The 27,172-nt window shown below is 51.0% G+C and overlaps 1 protein-coding gene across 1 annotated transcript in view; it reads left to right on the top strand.

Moving 5' to 3' along the window:
* Nucleotides 1–27,172, top strand: part of SLC4A11 (solute carrier family 4 member 11) — a 124,946-nt gene that overhangs the window by 78,741 nt on the left and 19,033 nt on the right. The window contains exons 7-12 of the mRNA XM_060247417.1: nt 3,045–3,170; nt 5,962–6,075; nt 9,703–9,835; nt 12,237–12,310; nt 19,546–19,744; nt 23,348–23,454. Coding sequence (XP_060103400.1) covers nt 3,045–3,170; nt 5,962–6,075; nt 9,703–9,835; nt 12,237–12,310; nt 19,546–19,744; nt 23,348–23,454 — 753 coding nt within the window. The remainder of the gene's footprint in view (nt 1–3,044; nt 3,171–5,961; nt 6,076–9,702; nt 9,836–12,236; nt 12,311–19,545; nt 19,745–23,347; nt 23,455–27,172) is intronic.

The raw sequence follows: 27,172 nt of genomic DNA, 5'->3' as shown, positions 1-27,172 counted from the left end.
AACCAAACCTAACACATTACAAAAAAATGCAGCTCTATGGATTTAGTTCCTGTTAGAAGGCAAACCTCAAATTCCGCCTCCCTCCCCCCCATGCTGGCAGAAAAGTGGGACTCTTTCGTTGTCCATTTTTAAAGCCTCGTCTTTTGCGCGCGCGTTCCAAGGAAAGCCTTTCTCCGGAGCGGAGATTCAGTCAGTAGCCGAGAGGAGACATGGCCGCCGATCCAGTTAGCGGAATCCCCTGAGCTCTCTGTTTGTTTTCTCAGCTTTGTTTTCTCAGATTCCCTCAGCTGGGAATATTTTCCTTGGCTTTTTTTTTTAAAAAAGAAACCCTCCAAGATGTTCTCAGCAGAGCGGGGCAGAGGGGAGGGGGACGCGGGAGAGCCTTATTCAGCGTTTTTTGAGGGCCACCCCCGGCCAAGTCAAAGGAAATCCTTCACGCTGACCCTCAGGAAGCGCAGACAGATTTTTCTGGCTCAGTGGCGCCTTCTTATTTCTCTTATTTCTCCGTCCAGCCTCCCGTCAGCCAAAGGCAAGAACGCAGAGCTCTCGTGGCACTCCCGCACACGCAAGGCTGACAATTTTGTTATTGTCGACAGCGGGCTTTCTGAGTCGTCCTCTGGGGAGAAACTCTGGTTGCGTTTGCTGCGCTAGACTGCGCCTGATATCCCCCCCTCACGTTGAGGGAATTTAAAAAATAGAAATCGGGGTGGCGTCCTGGGAAACGGCCGGCTGCGCTCGAAGTGAGCCGGGCAGACCGCTTCTGTGGGGTTGCCCGTTGTGGCTGTTGTGAAGTGTCTTCAGCGGTGGTTTGTAAACCCCTCAGGGCACTTGCTGCCAGGGTGACGACTACCACGGTCTCCCCAAAGACGTGTATTCCCCCACCCCCTTCCCCAGGACATCTGGAAATCTTCCTATCGCCTTTCAGGAGATGCGGACACAACAAGGACGCCAGAAGGGCGATGCGTTTTGATGAAACATGAAGTTCGTACTTTTTTTGGGTGGGGGGGAGGAAGCCGGAATTCTTCTTCCTGTTTAAAGTGTACACAACAAAAGTGGAAATGGATGTTCCTAGGGGTTTTTTTTTTCCTGTAGCAGGAAAACTCCTTTGCATAGCTCCATCCCCCTGATGTAGCCAATCCTCCTGGAGCTTACAGGAGGCCCTGTACAAAGAGCCCTGAAAGCTCCAGGAGGATTGGCTACATCAGGGGGGGGGTGCGGCCTAATATGCAAAGTAGCTCCTGTTACAAAAAAAAACCCTGGATGTTCCTAGTTCCACCCGCCGGATGTCCCAGCCAATCCCTGCAGATTCTAAGTGACATCAGCCAATGAGAGGCCATGGAACTTCTGGGGGAGGGGTTGGAAAGTGAAAAGGAGGGGGACATCATGGCCCAAGATGTTGTTTGGAGAAACCACAGAGAAGCATGGGGAAACCACCATAGGATTCTTTAAGTAATTAAGGCTTCACCCAATGGAGAAACACGACTCTGATATCTATAAGATAGGTACATAGGAGTTCTTACCCCCCCCTCCCCAAATTCCGTCGGTCTCTAGGGTGCTTCTGGGCTCCAATCTGGCTGTTCTGCATCAGATCACTATGGCTGCCCTCTGAAACAATCTCCCTGGTCACGCTGGAGCGTGACAGATGGACGGGAGGTGGCTTCTGTGCATAGAACTAGAAGAAGAAGAATTGTAGATTTATACCCCACCCTTCTCCCTGAATCAAGAGTCTCAGAGCGGCTTGCAATCTCCTACGTCTTCTCCCCCCACAACGGACACCCTGTGAGGTGGGTGGGGCTGAGAGGGCTCTCCCAGCAGCTGCCCTTTCAAGGACAACCTCTGCCAGCGCTGTGGCTGACCCAAGGCCATTCCAGCAGGTGCAAGTGGAGGAGTGGGGGAATCCAACCCAGTTCTCCCAGATAAGAGTCCACGCACTTAACCACTGCACCAAACTGGCTAACCCAAGGCCATTCCAGCAGGTACAAGTGGAGGAAGAAGAAGATATTGGATTTATATCCTGCCCTCCACTCTGAAGGGTCTCAGAGCGGCTCACAATCTCCTTTACCTTCCTCCCCCACAACAGACACCCTGTGAGGTGGGTGGGGCTGGAGAGGGCTCTCACAGCAGCTGCCCTTTCAAGGACAACCTCTGCCAGAGCTCTGGCTGACCCAAGGCCATGCTAGCAGGTGCAAGTGGAGGAGTGGGGAATCCAACCCGGTTCTCCCAGATAAGAGAGCTCTGGCTGACCCAAGGCCATTCCAGCAGCTGCAAGTGGAGGAGTGGGGAATCCAACCCGGTTCTCCCAGATAAGAGAGCTCTGGCTGACCCAAGGCCATGCTAGCAGGTGCAAGTGGAGGAGTGGGGAATCTAACCTGGTTCTCCCAGATAAGAGAGCTCTGGCTGACCCAAGGCCATGCTAGCAGCTGCAAGTGGAGGAGTGGGGAATCCAACCCGGTTCTCCCAGATAAGAGAGCTCTGGCTGACCCAAGGCCATGCTAGCAGGTGCAAGTGGAGGAGTGGGGAATCCAACCCGGTTCTCCCAGATAAGAGAGCTCTGGCTGACCCAAGGCCATGCTAGCAGGTGCAAGTGGAGGAGTGGGGAATCTAACCTGGTTCTCCCAGATAAGAGAGCTATGGCTGACCCAAGGCCATGCTAGCAGGTGCACGTGGAAGAGTGGGGAATCCAACCTGGTTCTCTCAGATAAGAGTCCGAACACTTAACCACTGCACCAAACTACCCAGGGCTTTTTTGGGAGCACGAACTCCTTTGCCTGTTAGGCCATGTCTCCTTCCTGATGCAGCCAATCCTCCTGGAGCTTATAATACGCCCTGCACCAGGAGCCCTCTAAACTCTTGGTGGATTGGCTACAGCAGGGGTGTGTGGCCTAATAGGCAAAGGAGCTGCTGCTACAAAAAACAACAACAACCTGGAACTACCTCACTTTTCCGAGGGATTTGCAACGCTTCACCGTCCCTCCTCTGTTTTGAAGCCCAGTCTCAGTCCTAAGAGTTTTCACATTGGCTCTCTCTCGCGGTTTCTGTTCTAGGCATTATTGGCACCAACAAAGCCATTGGCAAATACATCACCACCATGATCTTTCTGTACTTTGCCTGCTTGCTGCCATCCATCGCTTTTGGCTCCTTGAACGACGAAAACACGCGGGGAGCCATTGGTAAGTCTCTCTCGGTTTCCTTTGTTTAACAGATATATGGCAGCTTATGTTTTCTGTGTTATCTCCCCTGCATGAAGAACAGGGAAGGGCTTAGAGTTTCCTTCCCAGTAGAACATCATAGAATCATAGAGTTGGAAGGGACCTCCAGGGTCATCGAGTCCAGCCCCCTGCACAATGCAGGAAACTCACAAATACCTCCCCCTAAATTCATAGAATCTTCATTGATGTCAGAGGGCCATCTAGCCTCTGTTTAAAAACCTCTAAGGAAGGAGAGCCCACCACCTCCCAAGGAGGAAGCCTGTTCAACTGAGGAACCGCTCTAACGGTCAGGAAGTTCTTCCTAATAGAATCCTAGAGTTGGAAGGAACCTCCAGGGTCATCGAGTCCAACCCCGGCACAGTGCAGGAAATTCAGAAATACCTCCCTCAAAAATCACAGGGAATTCACAAATAGGAAGGAAAGGTCCCCTGTGCAAGCACTAGTCGTGTCCGACTCTGGAGTGACGTTGCTTTCACAACATTTTCACGGCAGGCTTTTGACGGGTGGTTTGCCATTGCTTTCTGCAGTCATCTACACTTTCCCCCCAGCAAGCTGGGTACTCATTTTACCAACCTCGGAAGGATGGAAGGCTGAGTCAACCTGGAGCCAGCTACCTGAAAACCCAGCTTCCACCGGGGATCGAACTTATGTCGTGAGCAGAGCTTAGGACTGCAGTACTGCAGCTTTAACACTCTGCACCATGGGGCTCATAAATTCACAAATCCCTAAAATCACAGGACAGCCCTGTGATGCAGAGTGGTAAAGCTGCAGTACTGCAGCCCAAACTCTGCTCACGACCTGAGTTCGATTCCCAGCAGAAGCTGGTTCAGGTAGCCGGCTCCGGGTTGACTCAGCCTTCCATCCTTCCAAGGCTGGTCAAACGAGTACCCAGCTTTCGGGGTGGGGGGGAAGTGTAGGTGACTGGGGAAGGCAATGGCAAACCACCCCGTAAAAAGACTTCCGTGAAAACGTTGTGATGCGACGTCACCCCAGAGTCAGAAACAACTGGTCCTTGCACAGGGTACTACCCTTACCAAATACTAGCCAGGGCTGATGCTGCTTAGCTTCTGAGATCGCACTAGCCTGGGAATTCCAGGTCAGGGTGCAGCTTCTTCAGCAGCTGGAGAAGCCTGCTGTAGGCCCACCAATCCTCCTTCTGGGAGAACCGAGTTAGATTGCCCACTCCTCCACTTGCAGCTGCTGGAACGGCCTTGGGTCAGTCATAGCTCTCGCAGAGCTGTCCTTGAAAGGGCAGTTTTTGTCAGAGTTCTCTCAGCCCCACCTACCTCACAGGGTTTGGTTCCCCACTCCTCAACTTACAGCTGCCGGAATGGCCTTGGATCAGCCGTAGCTCTGGCAGAGGTTGTCCTTGAAAGGGCAGCTGCTGTGAACATATGAACATATGAAGCTGCCTTAAACTGAATCAGACCCTGGATCCATCAATGTCAGTATTGTATACGCAGACTGGCAGCGGCTCTCCAGGGTGTCTCAAGGTGAGGTTTTTCACACCTATTTGCCTGGACCTTTTTTTTTTTTAGATGCCAGGGATTGAACCTGGGACCCTCTGCTTATCCAGCAGATGCTCTACCACTGAGCCACCGTCCCTCCCTGACACTGTGAGAGTCCTCTCAGCCCCACCCATCTTACAGGGTGTCTGTTGTGGGGGGAGAAGACATAGGAGATTGTAAGCCGCTCTGAGTCTCTGATTCAGAGAGAAGGGCGGGGTATAAATCTGCAGTCCTTCTTCTTCTTTGCTTCTGTGTACAATTTGGTGTACAATACTGTGTACAGTTTTAGTCACCGCACCTCAAAAAGGATATTATAGCATTGGAAAAAGTCCAGAAAAGGGCAACTAGAATGATTAAAGGTTTGGAACACTTTCCCTATGAAGAAAGGTTAAAACGCTTGGGGCTCTTTAGCTTGGAGAAATGTCGACTGCGGGATGATATGATAGAAGTTTACAAGATTATGCAAGGGATGGAGAAAGTAGAGAAAGAAGTACTTTTCTCCCTTACACGCAATACAAGGACTCGTGGGCAATCAATGAAATTGCTGAGCAATTGGGTTAAAACAGATAAAAGAAAGTACTTCTTTCACCCAAAGGGTGATTAACATGCGGAATTCACTGCCACAGGAGGTGGTGGCGGCTACAAGCATAGCCAGCTTCAAGAGGGGATTGGATAAAAATATGGAGCAGCGGTCCAGTTCCACAGTATATTACTGGAACTGTCTGGGGCAGTGATGCTCTGTATTCTTGGTGCTTGGGGGGGCAAAATGGAAGGGCTTCTAGCCCCACTTGTGAACCTCCTGATGGCAGTTGGGGTTTTTTTTTGGGGGGGGGGGTGCACTGTGTGACACAGAGTGTTGGACTGGATGGGCCATTGGCCTGATCCAACATGGCTTCTCTTATGTGACACAGTATTGGACTGGATGGGCCATTGGCCTGATCCAACATGGCTTCTCTTATGTGACACAGAGTGTTGGACTGGATGGGCCATTGGCCTGATCCAACATGGCTTCTCTTATGTGATACAGAGTGTTGGACTGGGTGGGCCATTGGCCTGATCCAACATGGCTTCTCTTATGTTCTCATGTCCCTTGGCCTCGACGGAAGCCCATCGGGTTCATTTGTCCCGTTGAGGGGTGCCCTTAATGCAGCTCGCGGGGATATCAGTGAATGCGACGTGTATGCCTTGGCAACCATCTCTGCATTTTTTTTAAGACTGCCTCTTGATCCACAATTTGTTTCCAGATGTGCGGAAGACCATCGTGGGCCAGTGCATCGGTGGGCTCGTCTATGCTCTCTTCTCAGGCCAGCCACTAGTGGTGCTCCTAACCACCGCCCCTCTAGCGCTGTACATCAACGGTGAGTTGACAAAACATACAGCAGGATCACCAGGCATCCAAACGCAAACTTTGGCTGCTAGACTGTGTATAATGAGATCCAGTTTGGTGTAGCGGTTAAGTATGCGGACTCTTATCTGGGAGAACTGGTGTTGATTCCCCACTCCTCCACTTGCAGCTGCTGGAATGGCCTTGGGTCAGCCATAGCTCTGGCAGAGGTTGTCCTTGAAAGGGCAGCTGCTGTGAGAGCCCTCTCAGCCCACCCACCTCACAGGGTGTCTGTTGTGGGTGAGGAAGGTAAAGGAGATTGTGAGCCGCTGTGAGACTCTTCGGAGTGGAGGGCGGGATATAAATCCAGTATCTTCATCTACCTCACGGGGTGTCTTTTGTGGGGGTGGGGGGAGGTAAAGGAGATTGTGAGCCGCTCTGAGACTCTTCGGAGTAGAGGGTGGGATATAAATCCAATATCTTCATCTACCTCACAGGGTGTCTGTTGTGGGGGAGGAAGGGAAAGGAGATTGTGAGCCGCTCTGAGACTCTTTGGAGTGGAGGGCGGGATATAAATCCAATATCTTCATCTACCTCACAGGGTGCCTGTTGTGGGGGAGGAAGGTAAAGGAGATTGTGAGCCGCTCTGAGACTCTTCGGAGTGGAGGACGGGATATAAATCCCATATCATCATCTTCTTCTTCTATAATGTACATTTCATTAAATAGGCGTAACATAGCAGCTGTGACTATTAAATGTGCATTGTTTTCTATATTTATAATTTATTTATTATTTTCAAGTTATAGCCCGCCCTTTCCCAAATGGGCTCTGGGCGGGTAACGACAGTCAATAATACCAGATTAAAATCAAATACATAATAAAACCGTATGCAATCTAAAAGCAATATAACTATCTAAAAACAAACGCCAGTTCTGCAGTTGGTGGTATCAGTCGCCTCCACTCCTTCCCTCCATCCCCCAGCTGGTATACAATAAATGGGTCAGCTGAATTATATCATCGGGGTCCCTGCGGCAGGCGGCCACAGAATCACAAAATGTCCACCGCCTCAGTTGAAGGCCTGGCAGAACAGCTCTGTCTTACAGGCCCTGCGGAACTGCAACAGTCCCTGCAGGGCCCTACTCTCTAAGGGGAGCTTGTTCCACCAGGCAGGGGCCAGGACAGAAAAGGCCCTGCCCTGGGTTGAAGCCATATGGTTTTGCAGCCGTTTATCACAGTGGTTTTCTTGCTTGCGTCAATGGTGAGTCAAGCATGCCCCCTGCGCCACTTGATGTGCGATTCAGGGTTCGGGGTTACAAAAAAAAACCCTAGCCTTGCGCACCTCTGTGCTCCTTGAGTGTGATTTTCTCTCCCCCCCCCCAGCCCCATTTTGCCTATTAGGGTTTCTACTCATGTCAGCAGTACACCTCTTGTTCCTGAAATTATTCCAGTTTTTCTCTGCTCTGTGCAGTAATTAATTTCTGCCTGAAAGGCGCTCACATTTCACAAGAAAACGAGCCTTCTTCATTCCGGCTGGGGCTGCTTGTGAAACCCTTAGAACTAGTTTCAGCTGTACCTTAAAGGTGACTTGGTAGTCAGTCCTGTGCTTATGAGTTTGGAAGTAAGACCTGTGGAACCCACTGAGACTTGATTCCTGTTAGAACATGTAGCGTTTAGCAGAGTAACACAGAACAAATTACAAAATAGCCAGGCACACAATTTAGCTTTAAGAAGAAGATGAAGAAGATATTGGATTTATATCCCGCCCTCCACTCCAAAGAGTCTCAGAGCGGCTCACAATCTCCTTTACCTTCCTCCCCCACAACAGGCACCCTGTGAGGTGGGTGGGGCTGGAGAGGGCTCTCACAGCAGCTGCCCTTTCAAGGACAACCTCTGCCAGAGCTATAGCTGACCCAAGGCCATGCTAGCAGGTGCAAGTGGAGGAGTGGGGAATCAAACCCGGTTCTCCCAGATAAGAGTCCGCACACTTAACCACTACACCAAACTGGCTCACTTAACCACTACACCAAACTGGCTCTTTAAACAATCTTTACTTGTCTAATGAGGGAAGGGAATAACTTGGGAGTTCCACAAAACAAGAAAGGATCTGACTCCTCTAACTTACACGTTGACTCTCTCAGGTCTAAACAGCAACTGCATGGAGAACTGAGGGCTTAAACAAAAGGTCATAAATTGTAACCTAATGCTTTCTCTCAGACCAACCCCCAAATGTATTAATTACCCAATTAGGGCTTTCCCTTACAGGTCACTATGCATATTGACATCTAGGCTCTGGCAGGAAAAACGTGGAGACATTCTGATAGATCCTAACACTGACTGGCGAAATACCAGCATGCATAAACAAACAATTCATTAACTCTTGACTCCAGGGAGTGAAGTTGCCAAAAACTCAACAATTCCAAGTAAACATGCAGAGGAGAGAGCAAAAACTTCTCTTTGGTTTAGGCCAAAACGTCTCTTTTAAGAACCAGTCGATTGAGGTGGGTAGCCGTGTCGGTCTGAAGCAACTGAAGCTTGCATGCGTTTGGGGGATTTTGAATAAAACTTTCTCGGTCTTAAAGGTGCCAGTGGACTCAAACTTTCTTAAGGACCAGTAGAACAAAGCAGGAGTCAAAGATCACCTTTACGACCGACAAACTTTTATTCAGGATGTAAGCTTTCGGGTGCGTGCGCTCTTCTTCAGACGAACCCGTTCCTCGTCTAAAGAAGCACGCGTGCACACGAAAGCTTACGTTCTGAATAAAAGTTGGTTGGTCTTAAAGGTGATACTTGGCTCCTGCTTTTTTCCCACTGCTTCAGACCAACATGGCTGCTGCCCACCGGGATTGAAGATCCTGTAGTCTGATAAGCTGTTGACAGATTCTCCTACAAGATTTTACAAGACTACTGCGACCTGTAGTCATGTTTGGGACCGGCTGCTGGGAATGCGTGACCCTGATACTGCAGCAGTTACAGTTACACTGGTGGCCATTTTGTTCCTAAGCCCAAGATGTTGCTTTTGTCATTTAAAGCCGTACATGTCTTGAGCCCAGGGTATCTGAATGACTGTCTTTCCCACGTGTTCCTATCTGGGGAATTACGAAACGGAGAGAGGGTGCCCTACTATCCCGTCAATCAAAGAAGTTTGTTTGATGGGTACGTGAGAGAGGGCCTTTTTGGTGGCAGCCCCACAAGCTTCTCAGTGAGGCACACCTGGCCCCCCTTGCTTTGAGTTTTCAGGAGGCAGTGGAAGACAGTTTTATTTAGGACCGTATTTGATTAAACCCAGGGGTGGAATTCTAGCAGGAGCTCCTTTGCTTATTAGGCCACACACCCCTGATGTAGCCAGTCCTCCAAGAGCTTAGAAAAAAGAGCCTTGTAAGCTCATGGAGGATTGGCTACATCAGGGGGTGTGTGTCCTATTATGCAAAGGAGCCCTGTAAGCTCTTAGAGGACTGGCTACATCAGGGGGGTGCGGCCTAATACGCAAAGGAGCTCCTGCTAAAATTCCATCCCCGATTAAACCAGTCCAAAATTATGATTTTAAATTTGGTTTGTTTCATTTGTGTTATAAGCTGCCTTGAGCTCCAGAAGGAAGAAAGACAACGAAGGAAGGTTTTAAATAATGGAAATGAATAAAATCTGGTTGTTGCGTTGCTTTCAGTGATCCAAGGGATCTGTGACGACTATGAGCTAGATTTTGGGGCATTCTACGCCTGCATCGGCCTCTGGAACAGTTTCTTCCTTGTGCTCTACTCCCTCTTCAACTGCAGTCTTCTCATGAAGCTCTTCAAAAGGTAACATCACCTATTTCATTTTCCCTCCCCCCTCCCCTTTTTTAACAACTGTTTGAGCAGCCATAAAGTGGTTGAACACATGAACATACGAAGCTGCCTTCTACTGAATCAGACCCTCTTTGGTCCATCAAAGTCAGTCTTGTCTACTCAGACTGGCAGCAGCTCTCCAGGGTCTCCAGCTGAGGTTTTTCACGCCTCTTTGCCTGGACTCTTTTCAGTTGGAGATGCCGGGGATTGAACCGGGGACCTCCTGCTTCCCAAACAGATGCTCTGCCACTGAGCCACAGCCCCATTCATGGCTCTCCAGGGTCTCCAGCTGAGGTTTTTCACGCCTCTTTGCCTGGACTCTTTTAGTTGGAGATGCCGGGGATTGAACCTGGGACCTTCTGCTTACCAAGCAGATGCTCTGCCACTGAGCCACAGCCCCATTCATGGCTCTCCAGGGTCTCAAGCTGAGGTTTTTTACGCCTGTTTGCCTGGACCCTTTTTGGTTGGAGATGCTGGGGTTTGAGCCTCGAACCTTCTGCTTACCCAGCAGATGCTCTACCACTGAGCCACCGTCCCTCCCCCTTAGTGGCTCTCCAGGGTCTGAAGCTGAGGTTTTTCACACCTACTTGCCTGGACCCTTTTTAGTTGGAGATGCTGGGGATTGAACCTGGGACCTCCTGCGTACCAAGCAGATGCTCTGCCACTGAGCCACAGCCCCATTCATGGCTCTCCAGGGTCTGAAGCTGAGGTTTTTCACGCCTACTTGCCTGGACCCCTTTTAGTTGGAGATGCTGGGGATTGAACCTGGGACCTTCTGCTTACCCAGCAGATGCTCTACCACTGAGCCACCATCCCTCCCCTTGTTACAGGTGTTACAGTTGTGTAGAAACTCGATGGACTCTCAGTGCATCACAGCCTGGGCCAGGCAGGTTGGGAGCAGGGAGCCAGTCAGATTTGAACCACAGTCCAAGGATGCCGAAGGGTAGCCGCCGATAATCCGCTTTGGTTAGAAGGATCAGACATCTGTTGGCCTAACGTGCTTATGGCGACAGAAGCTTTTGTGAGATAGGGTCTAGTTTTGCCTGCTCATGCAGATGTGTATCAACAGGTGCATGGTGTCTGGGGCAGGGGTGGCGAGACAGTGGCTCGGGACCTACACGTAGCTCTTTCACATATTGTGAGGCTCTCGAAGGCCCCGCTGCCCGCTTGGCTGGCTTAGAGAAGGCCTTTGTCTCTTTGAATTATTTCTGAAAAGCAAGCCAGCCGCCCTCTCTCCTCTCTCCCCCATCTTGGGGGTGTGGTGGAGGTGAACATTGAGGTTCCCTGTTGCTGTTCTGTAGGCTCTCCTGTGGAGTTAGTTCCCCAGGCTCAGCAGAAAGAGGGAATGGCTGGCACAGCCCGCTAACCAGACTTGTTCAAGACCAAGCTGTTATTGTTGTGGTTAGGGGGTCATTTTTGTAGAAGAATAGGTAGTGGCGCTCATCCGGAGATATAGAGGCAGCTTGGTGTAGTGGTTAAGTGTGCGGACTCTTGCTGGGAGAACTGGGTTTGATTCCCCACTCCTCCAGTTGCATCTGCTGGAATGGCCTTGGGTCAGCAATAGCTCTCGCAGGTGTTGTCCTTGAAAGGGCAGCTGCTGTGAGAGCCCTCTCAGCCCCACCCACCTCACAGGGTTTGATTCCCCACTTCTCCACTTGCAGCTGCTGGAATGGCCTTGGGTCAGCAATAGCTCTTGCAGGTGTTGTCCTTGAAAGGGCAGCTGTTGTGAGAGCCCTCTCAGCCCCACCCACATCACAGGGTTTGATTCCCCACTCCTCCACTTGCAACTGCTGGAATGGCCTTGGGTCAGCAATAGCTCTCGCAGGTGTTGTCCTTGAAAGGGCAGCTGCTGTGAGAGCCCTCTCAGCCCCACTCACCTCACAGGGTTTGATTCCCCACTCCTCCACTTGCAGCTGCTGGAACGGCCTTGGGTCGGCCATAGCTCTGGCAGAGGTTGTCCTTGAAAGGGCAGCTGCTGTGAGAGCCCTCTCAGCCCCACCCACCTCACAGAGTTTGATTCCCCACTCCTCCACTTGCAGCTGCTGGAATGGCCTTGGGTCAGCCATAGCTCTCGTAGGAGTTGTCCTTGAAAGGGCAGCTGCTGTGAGAGCTCTCTCAGCCCCGCCTATTCCACAGGGTGTCTGTTGTGAGGGAAGAAGATATAGGAGAGTGTAAGCCTCTCTGAGAGTAATTCAGAGAGTAGGGCGGGGTATAAATCTACAGTCTTCTTCTCCGTGGGTCTGCCTGCAGAAGTTTTCTGTGCTGCGGATCGTGGCCCTCCCTTTTGTACTTTATTTGCATTTATGTATCCAGAATGCTGAGGCAATTCAGAGCTTGCCGCTGACAGCGATAACGAATTTGGATCTCTTTGCAGGTCCACAGAAGAAATCATTGCGCTTTTTATATCCGTCACGTTTGTCCTCGATGCGGTGAAAGGCATCGTCAAAAGTAAGTTTCCTGGCAAAGCTAGAAAAAAATGGCCCTTTACAGTTCTCTAATCAAAAACCAGTTGCAGCGTTTGATTCTTTTTCTGCGCAGCGGCTGTGCCTGTATAGAAGGCGGCCTGCAAAAGGTCTGGGACAGAGGGACTTCCGTTCTCCCAACACGCTTGGCTGTCGAAGGCTCAGTCGCAGGGTACACGTCTCTGCTGTTCCCTTGTCTTCCTGAAGGTTGCCTGATCTTAAAGCAGAGACTAATGGGATGCGAATGCCGCAGTCGTGTGAGCAGAGCCGTTGGCATTAACCTTTCCGTTCCCCTGGGATGGGGGCGCAGCAGAAACACCTCTGTTTTTTCAGCCCTGCATGCACGGCTGCGTGATTTGCGTGCAAGACCCTGCCTGGGCGCGAGTACATCATGCCCGAGCAGTTTCCACGCAGCTGGGGCCTTGTAGCCAAAAGACACTGTACTTTGCACATTTTTCAAGAAACGCTCCACAAAGTGACAATGTTTGTATGGAAACCACAACCCACGTGCAAACAGCATCCCTGTATCCAAAGGACACCTGTACTTTGCACATTTTTAAGATTGAATCAGACCCTTGGTCCTTTGACTATTTAGACTGCTTCGACTGGCAGGGCCTTTCACATAACCCATTGGCTGGTCCTTTTAACTGGAGATGCCGGGGATCGAACCTGGGACCTTCTGCATGCCAAGCTCTGCCACTGAGCCGCAGCCCTTTTCCCAAGCATACCACTCTCTTCTCTTTCCTAACCTTCCCTCCTCTCCTCTCCTCTCCTCTCCTCTCCTCTCCTCTCCTCTCCTCTCCTCTCCTCTCCTCTCCTCTCCTCTCCTCTCCTCTCCTCTCCTCTCCTCTTCTTTCTTTACAAGCACACCAATATCTTACAGGTCAGAGGTGGCCACACGTGGCTCTTTCACACATATTGTGTGACTCTCAAAGCCTCCACCACCCCATGGTGAGGGGTCTGGAGAACAAGTCCTATGAGGAAAGGTTGAAGGAGCTGGGCATGTTTAGCCTGGAGAGGAGGCGGCTGAGAGGTGATAGGATCACCATCTTCAAGTCCTTGAAGGGCTGTCATCTAGAGGATTGGGTGGAATTGTTTTCTGTGGCCCCGGAAGGTAGGACCAGAACCAATGGGTTGAAATTAAATCAAATGAGTTTCCCGCTCAACATTAGGAAGAGCTTCCTGACCGTTAGAGCGATTCCTCTGTGGAACAGGCTTCCTCCTCGGGAGGTGGTGGGCTCTCCTTCCTTGGAGGTTTTGAAACGGAGGCTAGATGGCCATCTGACAGCAATGAGGATCCTGTGAATTTAGGGGAGGTGTTTGTGAGTTTCCTGCATTGTGCAGGGGGTTGGACTAGATGGACCCTGGAGGTCCCTTCCAACTCTATGATTCTATGATCACTTGGCTTAGACGAGGCATTTCTCTCTTTAAATCACCTCTGCAAGCCAAGTCAGCCAGAGGCTTGTGGAGAATGTGCTCAAAGTTAAAGTTGCTTTCTTTCCACTTCTCCTTCATCTACCTACCTTCCTTCCTTCCTGTCTTGCGGCACTCAAACATGTGATGTTTATTCTGTGTGGCTCTCGCATTAAGCAAGTTTGGTCACCCCTGGTATAGGTAGAGCCAGGTGAGTAGCCATGTTGGTTTGAAGCAGTAGAACAAAGTTTGCGTTGAGTGGCACCTTTAAGACCAACCTTGAATAAAACCCCCGCACCAAGAATACAGAGCATCATGTTTCCAGACAGAGTGTTCCATCTATACCCTGTGGCTAATAGCCACTGATGGACCTCTGCTCCAGATGTTTATCCATATGTTGATGTTGATACGAAGCAGTAGAACAGAGTTTGAGTTCAGTGGCCCCTCTACAACCAACCTTGAATAAAACTTTTGGTCTTAAAGGTGCTTAATTTTACAGCTGTCGATTGTTTGGCATTCTGTCCGAAAAGCTGGCTTTCTGTGGGCTGGAGCAGAAGGCACTGCCTAAGCCAGGGGTGGCCAACGGTAGCTCTCCGGATGTTTTTTTGCCTACAACTCCCATCAGCCCCAGCCAGCGTGGCCAATGGCTGGGGCTGATGGGAGTTGTAAGCAAAAAACATCCGGAGAGCTACCGTTGGCCACCCCTGGCCTAAGTGGTATCAGAGACGCTCTCACGACAGCAAAGGCTTAAACGTTCCTAACGCACCTTTTAAATTAATAGTAATAAAGCTGGCCGCGCTTTGCCCTTCTGTTTTCTGCCCTTCGCGTTCACAGAAGCGCAATCAAACCGTTTGGCTTGACTAATCCTTACAGGATTATTTTTGCAGCTCGGTAGCTCGAACTGTGACTTTTGGAGGGGTGGGGGTGGGGGGGTTGTTCTTTTTCCTTCCCTGCAGATGGTCCCATTTCCTTTCAAAGGGAAGATCTGCCGAACTTTTCTCTGAATTTCTAAAGCCGGGTCGCTCCGGCCAGCTTTGCAGGAAAAGAGGGGGGGGGGAGGGTATCCCCTCCTGTTGATTGGGTGGGTGGGGAAGCTCGAGCCGCACATTCTTTTCAGCAGGGGAATGACACTTTGTTTTCCAACGCCCCGGTCCAAGTCACCTAAGCTGCACCGCCGTTTGATCTTGACTCCTGCACTTTAGAGGAAACGGCAGCTGGCGCAAACAAGAAAGACGCGCGGAATCAAGCGGGGACTCGGATCGCAGCCCCTCCTCCCCCGCCGGTCGGGGCCTGTGTCAGGATGCCGCTGCTTGCAGGATTTACACGGCTCTCCCGCGATCACATTGTAGCAAGGGCATATGGGCAGCTGTTCTTCTGGTCTGCGCCCACCCAGATCCCTAAACCGGGTGGCAGCTGAACAGCCAACGCTAAATCCGGGTTGTAGGACAACCTTGTTTCGCTGGCTGTTGATGGTTTTGAGACAGGGCCGGATTAACAGTTAGGCCAAGTAGGCACTATGGGGCCCCATGCCTTTAGGAACCCCAGGCTGGCTCCCCACTCCCATTCTTTCTCCTGCTTGCAGCCCTTCCAGCCTGCACGCCCAGCGAGCAACTGAGCGGCTCTTTGCCCGACTTGCCTGGTACGACTGCTGCTGGTGTCATTGCCAAGTTTGCCTCTCTCTGCCTCTCCCCCAGAGCTTTGTCAGAGGGGCTTTTTGAGAAGGGGCTGCAGGCTACAGTGGGGGCCATGGGGCAGGTGCTCTGACTCTGAAACGATTTGTGGGGGCCCCCCCCACGATTTTAACCGCCTAGGGGCCTCCACAGGGTTTAATCCGGCACTGTTTTGAGAAAGCCTGTAGAATTAACAATCAGGCCAACTCAGCAATGCCCTTCAGCTTGTGGGGTTGTACCTTGTTATAATTACCGTAGTTTATCCCAGGATGCTAATTTTGAAGGAAATAAAGAGATTGCAAGAAAGAGATTGCATTTTGCATGCCAAATCCAGAGCGCTCTTGCATCTGTTTAGAGAAGAGGTTAAGGGACTGGCTTGCTCCCAGTACACACTTTGAATTGGACAAAAGGCTGATAACTTTGAAATCTATAAGAATGCTCCGGCGGAAGACTTTGTCAAAATGAACCTTTATCCGAGTACTCGTTGTCAGGCCTCATTTTGGGCAGGAGCCCACAGGAGTAGTGTTCCGGAACCTCTAAATTTTATTGTGCTCTTTCTTTCTTACCACTCCGCGCACCCCCCAACAAAAAATACTTGCTTCTGGGCTCCATTGTTCAAACCTCCGGTGAGGATTTTGCTGAGCTCTAAGATTTGACACACTTGAGAGCCAGTTTGGTGTAGTGGTTAAGTGTGTGGACTCTTATCTGGGAGAACCGGGTTTGATTCCCCACTCCTCCACTTGCAACTGCTGGAATGGCCTTGGGTTAGCCATAGCCCTGGCAGAGGTTGTCCTTGAAAGGGCAGCTGCTGTGAGAGCCCTCTCCAGCCCCACCCACCTCACAGGGTGTCTGTTGTGGGGGAGGAAGGGGAAGGAGATTGTGAGCCGCTCTGAGACTCTTCGGAGTGGAGGGCGGGATATAAATCCAGTATCTTCATCCACCTCACAGGGTGTCTGTTGTGAGGGGGGGGTAGGTAAAGGAGATTGTGAGCCACTCTGAGACTCTTCGGAGTGGAGGGCGGGATATAAATCCAATATCTTCATCTACCTCACAGGTTGTCTGTTGTGGGGGGGGAGGGAAAGGAGATTGTGAGCCACTCTGAGACTCTTCGGAGTGGAGGGTGGGATATAAATCCAATATCTTCATCTACCTCACAGGGTGTCTGCTGTGGGGGAGGAAGGGAAAGGAGATTGTGAGCTGCTCTGAGACTCTTCGGAGTGGAGGGCGGCATATAAATCCAATATCTTCATCTACCTCACAGGGTGTCTGTTGTGGGGGGGGAAGGGAAAGGAGATTGTGAGCCGCTCTGAGACTCTTCGGAGTGGAGGGCGGGATATAAATCCAGTATCTTCATCTACCTCACAGGGTGTCTGCTGTGGGGGAGGAAGGGAAAGGAGATTGTGAGCTGCTCTGGGACTCTTCGGAGTGGAGGGTGGGATATAAATCCAATATCTTCATCTACCTCACAGGGTGTCTGCTGTGGGGGAGGAAGGGAAAGGAGATTGTGAGCCACTCTGAGACTCTTCGGAGTGGAGGGTGGGATATAAATCCAATATCTTCATCTACCTCACAGGATGTCTGTTGTGGGGGGGGGGGAAGGGAAAGGAGATTGTGAGCCGCTCTGCGACTCTTCGGAGTGGAGGGCGGGATATAAATCCAATATCTTCTTCTTCTCATATTTCCCCCCGCAAAAATGGGGGAAGAACCAGAACGTATCAAGCATACAGATAGAAATCTTCCTCACGCCACTGCGGCCCCGCAGGAGAAAGTCATTTAAGAAGTATGATGGGAGTAAAGCTTTATTATGACGGTTATAATGCAGGAAGCGTTTGAAGGCAGATGCTGAGCTGCACCTCTTTTTCTACAAAATGACCCCTGCCATTGAGATGGACATTCATTTTACTCTTTGTTCAAAACTCTTAATAAAATTCATTTTTTTTATTTTAAAAAATGACAGTGCTTGGTTTAGGGAGTCTGTTGTTTAGCACAGGGGTGGCCAACGGTAGCTCTCCAGATGTTTTTTGCCTGCAACTCCCATCAGCCCCAGCCAACATGGCTGATGGCTGGGGCTGATGGGAGTTGTAGGCAAAAAACATCTGGAGAGCTACCATTGGCCACCCCTGGTTTAGCACATCAGCGTAGACCAGATATTCCCAGCCTTTTTGAGCCTGTGGGCATTTTTTTCTTTTAATTTTGACACTGTGTGGTTGGGGCAGCCACAAAGTGGCTGCTGCGTGAGGCAAAGCCAGTCACAAAATGGCTGCCGCAACTTACATTCAGTCACACCATGAAAATCCTACTGTGGTCAAAGCTGCTGCCAAAGTGGCGGTGGTGTTTTTTGTTTTTTTTAATCCACACAGCCAATCAAATTTCCAATGGCCAATAGCCCAAAGTGGCGCTACCATTTTCAAAAAAAGACAGGAAAAGCGTTGGCGTGTGCCATGTCGAGTTCGACAGAGGGGAAGGGGTGCTGAGATTCTCTTCAGACATGTGGCAGCTGCAGTAGGAGTAAATGGGAACTATTGGGATGCGTCCTGAGGGTCTAATCCTGCCTGGGTTTTTTAAGAATTTAAAAAAAAAACTTTATTGAAGTTGAGATTAGAATTATGCAGACAACAGTCAACATACATTAAATTAGCTCATGTACATATATATATATATATATGAACATATACATATGAACACATGAAGCTGCCTTATACTGAATCAGATCTTTGGTCCATCAAAGTCAGTCTTGTCTACTCAGACTGGCAGCGGCTCTCCAGGGTCTCCAGCTGAGGTTTTTCACACCTATTTGCCTGGACCCTTTTTTGGAGATGCCGGGGGTTGAACCTGGGACCTTTTGCTTCCCAAGCAGGTGCTCTACCACTGAGCCACCGTCCCTCCCCTGTAGAGTTAGAGGTATAAAGTATCCCACCGACAAAATGTATTTGTAACAAAGAGCGATAACATTTTGGGTCCTAGAAAAGCCATTTTTATATAGCCGTCTCTGTAGTTTTGCCCAGCCAAGCGGGATAAGGTCCTGTCTCGGTTTGAGATTGAGACCGATTTCCCACTAGTCTTACCCCGCTCTCACGCTCTTCTTAGGCTTGCCAATCCCCAAGTCCCAACGGGGGTTCTTCAGCTTTCCCAGGCTCCTTCCCGCCTCCAGTCAGCTGGCCGGTGGGGGGAAGCCCCGCCCCCACAGCCACCATGTGACTTTCCCCCTCCGGAGGCTCCAGTCTCCGATGGAAAGGCTTCCTCTTGGGATGGGGTGTCTGTGTTACTTGGAAGAAGTTGGCAGCAACTCGTGAGTAGAGAGGCCAATCCCTCGCTTCAGAGTCACCAGAAGGGGCGGGGGAGGGAAACGTCTGCTGAGCACTTCATTATTCTCTAGGTGGAGATTGATTCTCATAGGGTATAATGGGGAATTGATCTGGAGGTTTTGGGGGCCCTTGGGGAGCTGTTTTTTTGAGGTAGAGGCACCAAACTTTCAGTATAGTATTAGTGCCTCTCTCCAATGTATCCCCCAAGTTTCAAAACAATTGGACCAGGGGGCCCAATTCTATGAGCCCCAAAAGAAGGTGCCCCTATCCATTATTTCCTATGAAAGGAAGAAAAAAGGTGTGCTGTCCCTTTAAATGTGATGGCCAGAACTCCCTTGGAGTTCAATTATGCTTGTCACACCCTTGCTCCTGGCTCCGCCCCCAATGTCTCCTGGCTCCACCCCCAAAGTCCCCAGATATTTCTTGAATTGGACTTGGCAACCCTCTGCTCTTCTTCTCTGCGGGGGTTCCATTGGATTTCATACTGCCTGCCCTGGGGCTGCAAGTAGCTGCCTTTTTTTCGCACAGCAAACAGAAACTGGTTTTTAGAGGAACCTGTTCCCTGCACAAAAAAGGCGAAGCGAGTCGCAGTCCTGGGGCAGATTGTGTGAAATCTGACGGAACCCCCGCAGAGAAGAGGAGCGTAAGGCTAGCGGGAATTCCGTCCAAGTCCCAGCCTGCTGATGTCGGTGGGACTTTACTCCCAAGTAAATGTGGTTAGGCTGAGGCTGCTACGTAGAAAAAAACTGATTGGCGCGCCGGAGAGGGCGGATGTCAATCAAGTTTTTTCCAAGTTCATCGTTTTCTCCCCCCCCCCCTTTTTTCCCTCCCAGTTTTCGAAAAGTATTATTTGGATGTCAGTGCCAACACCACAACCTTGCTGAACGGGTCGGTGGACCATTCGGTGTCAGGGAACCAGACCGACATCCATGCTGCCTCCATCCACCACGGGCGCGAGACGGCCGTTCTCAGCCTCATGCTGATGCTGGGCACTCTCTGGCTTGGCCACACCCTCTATCAGTTCAAGAAAAGGTGGGTTTCTGTCTTAGGTCACTTATTGAGAACACAAGAGAAGCCATGTTGGATCAGGCCAGAGGCCCATCCAGTCCAACACTCTTTGTCACATAAGAACATAAGAGAAGCCCTGCTGGATCAGGCCAATGGCCCCTCCAGTCCAACTCTCTGTGTCACATAAGAACATAAGAGAAGCCCTGTTGAATCAGGCCAATGGCCCATCCAGTCCAACACTCTGTGTCACATAAGAACATGAGAGAAGCCATGTTGGATCAGGCCAGTGGCCCCTCCAGTCCAACACTCTGTGTCACATAAGAACATGGGAGAAGCCATGTTGGATCAGGCCAGTGGCCCATCCAGTCCAGCACTCTGTGTCACATAAGAACATCAGAGAAACCATGTTGGATCAGGCCAATGGCCCCTCCAGTCCAACACTCTGTGTCACAGAAGAACATAAGAGAAGCCCTGCTGGATCAGGCCAGTGGCCCATCCAGTCCAACACTCTGTGTCACATAAGAACATAAGAGGAGCCATGTTGGATCAGGCCAGTGGCCCATCCAGTCCAACACTCTGTGTCACATAAGAACATAAGAGAAACCATGTTGGATCAGGCCAATGGCCCTTCCAGTCCAAAACTCTGTGTCACATAAGGACATAAGTGCAGCCATGTTGGGTCAGGCCAGTGGCCCATCCAGTCCAACACTCTGTGTCACATAAGAACATAAGAGAAGCCATGTTGGATCAGGTCAATGGCCCATCCAGTCCAACACTCTGTGTCACATAAGAACATAAGAGAAGCCATGTTGGATCAGGCCAATGGCCCTTCCAGTCCAACACTCTGTGTCACATAAGAACATAAGAGAAGCCATGTTGGATCAGGCCAGTGGCCCATCCAGTCCAACACTCTGTGTCACAAAAGAACATAAGAGAAGCCTTGTTGGATCAGGTCAATGGCCCCTCCAGTCCAACACTCTGTGTCACATAAGAACATAAGAGAAGCCCTGTTGGATCAGGCCAATGGCCCCTCCAGTCCAACACTCTGTGTCACATAAGAACATAAGAGAAGCCATGTTGGGTCAGGCCAGTGGCCCATCCAGTCCAACACTCTGTGTCACAGAAGAACATAAGAGAAGCCATGTTGGATCAGGCCAGTGGCCCATCCAGTCCAACACTCTGTGTCACATAAGAACATAAGAGAAGCTCTGTTGGATCAGGCCAGTGGCTCATCCAGTCCAACACTCTGTGTCACATAAGAACATAAGAGAAGCCATGTTGGATCAGGCCAGTAGCCCATCCAGTCCATCACTCTGTGTCACATAAGAACATAAGAGAAGCCCTGTTGGATCAGGCCAATGGCCCATCCAGTCCAACACTCTGTGTCACATAAGAACATAAGAGAAGCCATGTTGGATCAGGCCAATGGCCCATCCAGTCCAACACTCTGTGTCACAGAAGAACATAAGAGAAGCCTTGTTGGATCAGGCCAGTGGCCCCTCCAGTCCAACACTCTGAGTCACAGAAGAACATAAGAGAAGCCCTGTTGGATCAGGCCTGAGGCCCATCCAGTCCAACACTCTGTGTCACATAAGAACATAAGAGAAGCCATGTTGGATGAGGCCTGAGGCCCCTCCAGTACAACACTCTGTGTCACATAAGAACATAAGAGAAGCCCTGTTGGATCAGGCCTGAGGCCCATCCAGTCCAACACTCTGTGTCACATAAGAACATAAGAGAAGCCCTGTTGGATCAGGCCAATGGCCCCTCCAGTCCAACACTCTGTGTCACATAAGAGCATAAGAGAAGCCATGTTGGATCAGGCCTGAGGCCCATCCAGTCCAACACTCTGTGTCACGGAAGAACATCAGAGAAGCCATGTTGGATCAGGCCAGTGGCCCATCCAGTCCAACACTCTGCGTCACAGAAGAACATCAGAGAAGCCATGTTGGATCAGGCCAGTGGCCCATCCAGTCCAACACTCTGTGTCACATAAGAGCATAAGAGAAGCCATGTTGGATCAAGCCTGAGGCCCATCCAGTCCAACACTCTGTGTCACAGAAGAACATCAGAGAAGGCATGTTGGATCAGGCCAGTGGCCCATCCAGTCCAACACTCTGTGTCACAGAAGAACATAAGAGAAGCCATGTTGGATCAGGCCAGTGGCCCATCCAGTCCAACACTCTGTGTCACATAAGAGCATAAGAGAAGCCATGTTGGATCAGGCCAGTGGCCCATCCAGTCCAACACTCTGTGTCACATAAGAGTATAAGAGAAGCCATGTTGGATCAGGCCAGTGGCCCATCCTGTCCAACATTCTGTGTCACATAAGAGCATAAGAGAAGCCATGTTGGATCAGGCCAGTGGCCCATCCAGTCCAACACTCTGTGTCACAGAAGAACATAAGAGAAGCCATGTTGGATCAGGCCAGTGGCCCATCCAGTCCAACACTCTGCGTCACAGAAGAACATAAGAGAAGCCATGTTGGATCCGGCCAATGGCCCATCCAGTCCAACACTCTGTGTCACATAAGAACATAAGAGAAGCCATGTTGGATCCGGCCAATGGCCCACCTGGTCCAACATTCTGTGTCACATAAGAGCATAAGAGAAGCCATGTTGGATCAGGCCATTGGCCCATCCAGTCCAACACTCTGTGTCACATAAGAGCATAAGAGAAGCCATGTTGGATTAGGCCAGTGGCCCATCCAGTCCAACATTCTGTGTCACAGAAGAACATAAGAGAAGGCAGGTTGGATCAGGCCAATGGCCCATCCAGTCCAACACTCTGTGTCACATAAGAACATAAGAGAAGCCCTGTTGGATCAGGCCAATGGCCCATCCAGTCCAACACTCTGTGTCACAGAAGAACATAAGAGAAGCCATGTTGGATCGGGCCAATGGCCCATCCAGTCCAACACTCTGTGTCACATAAGAACATAAGAGAAGCCCTGTTGGATCAGGCCAATGGCCCATCCAGTCCAACACTCTGTGTCACATAAGAACATAAGAGAAGCCATGTTGGATCCGGCCAGTGGCCCATCCAGTCCAACACTCTGTGTCACCCAGTGGCCAAAAAACCAGGCGCCACCAGTGAGGCTAGTTCGTTGACAGGCATTATTCGGTGTGTTTAACATGCTAAAGTGCATTGGATTGAAAGTGCATTATTCGTCATGTCAACGTGCTCAATAATGCACTTTCATTCCACCCTCAGTGTACTTTAACTGGATTGGATTCACCACTCCTCCACATGCAGCCAGCTGGGTGACCTTTGACCAGTCACAGTTCTCTCAGAGCTGTTCCTCCCCTGAGCAGTTCTCCCCTCAGCCCCACCCGCCTCACAGTGTGTCTGTTGTGGGGAGAGGACAGGAAAGGCGATTGTAAGCGGCTCTGCGACTCCTTTGGGTAGTGAAGAGTGGGGTATAAAAACCAACTCTCCTTCTTCTTGCAAGTGGAATTTAATTTGCCATTTCTCACAGAAAAACCCAGTTGCAGAGTCCATTGAAAGTGCATTATGCAGCATGTGCAAAAGAGCCTTTAAAGTACCCGGGTCCTGAATTCAAAGACTCTGGAATGGTGTAGCTCTCTTCATTTTTGCAATCACAGAATGCTTCTGCAATCGTTACAGCCCCTACCTGCACTCCAGAGTCCGCGAGATCCTGTCAGACTGTGCCTTGCCCATTTCGGTCCTCATCTTCTCCGTCGTGGGATCCTATTTCTTCAAGGAAATAGAAAGTAAGTTCAGCCTCTTGGCTCCTTTCCGTTCACGAGGCTGGGAAAAGCTGCTGAGACTTGCAGGGGTCTCAATATGGGCCAACCCCAGATAGTTGCTCCCGAGGTCATCCCAAGACCTTGGATCTCATCCGTTTCTCTGAGCTTCCGTACTTAATTACCACCATGAGTTCATAATCAGTGTTAATTCTTGCACGCAACACGCACACACAAAACCTTAGCCAAATGAGATGGTATCAACAGCACTTGTTGTAGTGGTTTGATGTAGTGGTTAAGTGCGTGGACTTATCTGGGAGAACTGAGTTTTATTCCCCACTCCTCCACTTGCAGCTGCTGGAACGGTTTTGAGTCAGCTCTAGCTCTCATATGAACATATGAAGCTGCCTTATACTGAATCAGACACTTGGTCCATCAAAGTCAGTATTGTCTTCTCAGACTGGCAGCAGCTCTCCAGGGTCTCAAGCTGAGGTTTTTCACACCTATTTGCCTGGACCCTTTTTTGGAGATGCCGGGGATTAAACCGGGGACCTTCTGCTTCCCAAGCAGATGCTCTACCACTGAGCCACCGCCCCTACTCCCGCAAGAGTTGTCCTTGAAAGGGCAGCTTCTGGGAGAGCCCTCTCAGCCTCACCCACCTCACAGGGTGTCTGTTGTTGGGGAGGAAGATATAGGAGATTGTGATCCGCTCTGACACTCTTGAGATTCAGAGTGGAGGGCGGGGTATAAATCCAATATCGTTATCATCATCTTCCTCTTCTTTGGTGTACTGGTTAAACGTGCAAACTCTTACCTGGGAGAACCGGGTTTGATTCCCCACCCCTCCACTTGCAGCTGCTGGAATGGCCTTGGGTCAGCCATATCTCTTGCGGGAGTTGTCCTTGAAAGAGCAGCTGCTGTGAGTGCCCTCTCAGCCCCACCCACCTCACAGGGTGTCTGTTGTGGGGGAAGAAGATAAAGGAGATTCTAAGCCGCTCTGAAACTGATTCAGAGAGAAGGGCGGGGTATAAATCGGCAGTCTTCATCGTCGTCGTCTTTGTCCCTGTGGGTAACACCAGCCCATCAATTTGACTTTAATGCAATTAAAATGTGTCTCCTGTTTTGCGAGAGAGTTCGATCGCTTCTGTTCATCCGGCTGGGGAACAATAAGGGCCGTGCAATTACCAAGGGCAGGAAAGGTTGTCGGCAAACACGCAGGTGTGGCCCTGGCAGCTTTCACCCTCTGCCTCTCGCCGCCTCTTTATATTTTCCCTAATTAAAACTTGCGAACGGCCCCCGGAGCATCTGGGAGAAATTTATTGGAGGCCGTAGGGAAACCTGACAAAGGCACGGGGGTCCCGGTCAGCCCAAACCGGATCACCTTTTTCCTCATCAGGAAGGGAGGAGGGGGACAGGAACCGCCTCGGGTTTCGCGATGATGTGTTTGTGAAATCGGGAGGAAATGAATGGAGACGAATTAAGGAATGCCTGTGGTCTTTCCCCCCCCTGCGGCCGTCGTTCCATCCATTCAGAGCTGGAAAATGACAAATTTTTTTGTTGTTGTTGCGTGGGCGTGATGCTTCCCTTACTGGCAATTGCTCCCTGGTCTCCTGCGGCTACGTGCCGCGCAAAGAGAGCCCGTTGTGTGGCTCGCAAAGGGACCGCTTCAGAAATCCTTCAGCAGCAAAGTGTGAAACTTCAGAGGGGTGAAAGATTGACCTCCCGCTGTTTGCCCTGAGGCCGTCAGGCGGGCGGGGGTGTCTTCCTGGTGCAGCTGTTGTGTCCGACGCACGCAAACCAGGTGGCCTTCTTGCTGCCTGCGGAGGTGGGGGTGTTGTTTCTCAGAACGGCTAAACGAGAGGACGGTCTCTCCAGTGGAAGGGCGGTGGCTCAGTGGCACAGAGTCTGCTTGGTGGGAACGCGCCGATGAGCACGTAAATCCGCCTTCCCTGGGCCCATCAAGGTCAGCGTTGGCTACTCAGACTAGGGTTGCCAATCCCCAGGTGGGGGCAGGGGATCCCCTGGTTTGGAGACCCTCCCCCCGCTTCAGGGTCGTCAGAAAGCGGGGGGAGGGGAGGGAAACGTCTGCTGGGAACTCTGTTATTCCCTATGGAGATTTATTCCCATAGAAAATCATGGAGAATTGATCTGCGGGTATCTGGGGCTCTGGGGGGGCTGTTGTTTGAGGTAGAGGCACCACGTTTTCAGTACAGCATCTAGTGCCTCTCCCCAAAATATTCCCCAAGTTTCAAAAGGATTGGACCAGGGGGTCCAATTCTATGAGCCCCAAAAGAAGGTGCCCTTATCCTTCATTACTTCCTATGGAAGGAAGGCAGTGAAAAGGTGTGCCGTCCCTTTAAATGTGATGGCCAGAACTCCCTTTGGAGTTCAGTGATGCTTGTCCCAGCCTCGATCTTGGCTCCACCCCCATGTCTCCTGGCTCCACCCCCAAAGTCTCCAGATATTTCTTAAATTGGACTTGGCAACCCTAACTCAGACGGCAAGCAGCACCGTCGGATGAAACCCTCCTAGGCAGTCAGAATCTTGGGGTGGCGCCTTGCAAATCATCTCAGCGTCGGAGCGCCCACCCCATTGCCTCTGGCCCCCGCTGCAGCCTGCAGGCCCCTTCTCAAAAGCCCCTTGGACTAAGCTGCGAGGGAGAGGCCGAGCGAGGCAAACTGGGTGACGACGCCAGCAACAGCCGCACCGGGAGAGTTGGGCAAAGAGCAGCTTCTGTTGTGGCTGGGAGGGCTGCAAGCAGGGGGGAAACCAGGGCAGGGAGCCTAAAGGTGTGGGGGCCCTTAGGCCATTGCCAAGTTGGCCTCATAGTTAATCCGACCCCGGCAAGCAGCTCTCTGTAGTCTCACACAGGGGTCTTTAACGTCACCTACGACCTTTTTAAAGTTGGAGATGCCAAGGATCGAACCTGGGACCTCGTGCATGCCAAGGAGGTGCTCTACCAAGGAGCTGTGGACCCTCCCTAAATGCACTCCTGGTCTATCAGTGTCAGCACTATCTGCTCAGACTTGTAGCTGCTCTGCAGGGTCTCAGGCTGAGGTCTTTCCCATCACCTCCTGCCTTGGTCCTTTCTACTGGAGATGCCGAGGATTGAACCTGGGACCTTCTGCATGCCAAGCAGAGGCTCTACCGCTGAGCTACAGCCCCACTTCATGGCTATCCAGGGTCTCAGGCTGAGGTCTTTCCCATCACCTCCTGCCTGCTCCTTTTAACTGGGGATGCCGGGGATTGAACCTGGGACCTTCTGCACGCCAAGCAGATGCTCTACCACTGAGCCACAGTCCTTCTCCGGTGGTCTGGACAGTGGGTCGGTCCGACTACTGGGTATAGGCTCCTCCTCCTCATCACAGGGTCGGGTTCTCCAATTGATCCGGAGGGGGAGTGGCCTATGCCTCCCAGGACTCACCAGTTTTTCTCCCGGCCCTGCACTGAGCAGGACGGGTTTTTTCTCTAGCGCTTGAGGGAAAGCGCAGAAGATCCGGAAAGAAAAGAAGAAGTACAGGCCAGAAGCGTTGGGGTTGGTCCCAACAACGCCGGCAGAGGGCAAATCTGCTAGGTTTACTCGCGAGTAAACCTCAGAACGTGTGGCAGAGCCCGTGACGCTTCGTTTCCTCACAGAAGCGATCGAAACTAAGCGGAGGAAAAAAGGCGGGAAACGGACGACAGCGCGGTAAGTCGCCCCACAGCGGAAGGTCCGATCACGAGCCGATGGGAGCACCAGGAGTCC

The sequence above is a fragment of the Heteronotia binoei genome, chromosome 9 (genome assembly GCF_032191835.1).
Source record: "Heteronotia binoei isolate CCM8104 ecotype False Entrance Well chromosome 9, APGP_CSIRO_Hbin_v1, whole genome shotgun sequence".
In the NCBI taxonomy this organism is placed as follows: Eukaryota; Metazoa; Chordata; class Lepidosauria; order Squamata; family Gekkonidae; genus Heteronotia; species Heteronotia binoei.
The sequence above is the reverse complement of the archived record's forward strand: the minus strand, read 5'-3'. Positions and strand labels throughout refer to the sequence as shown.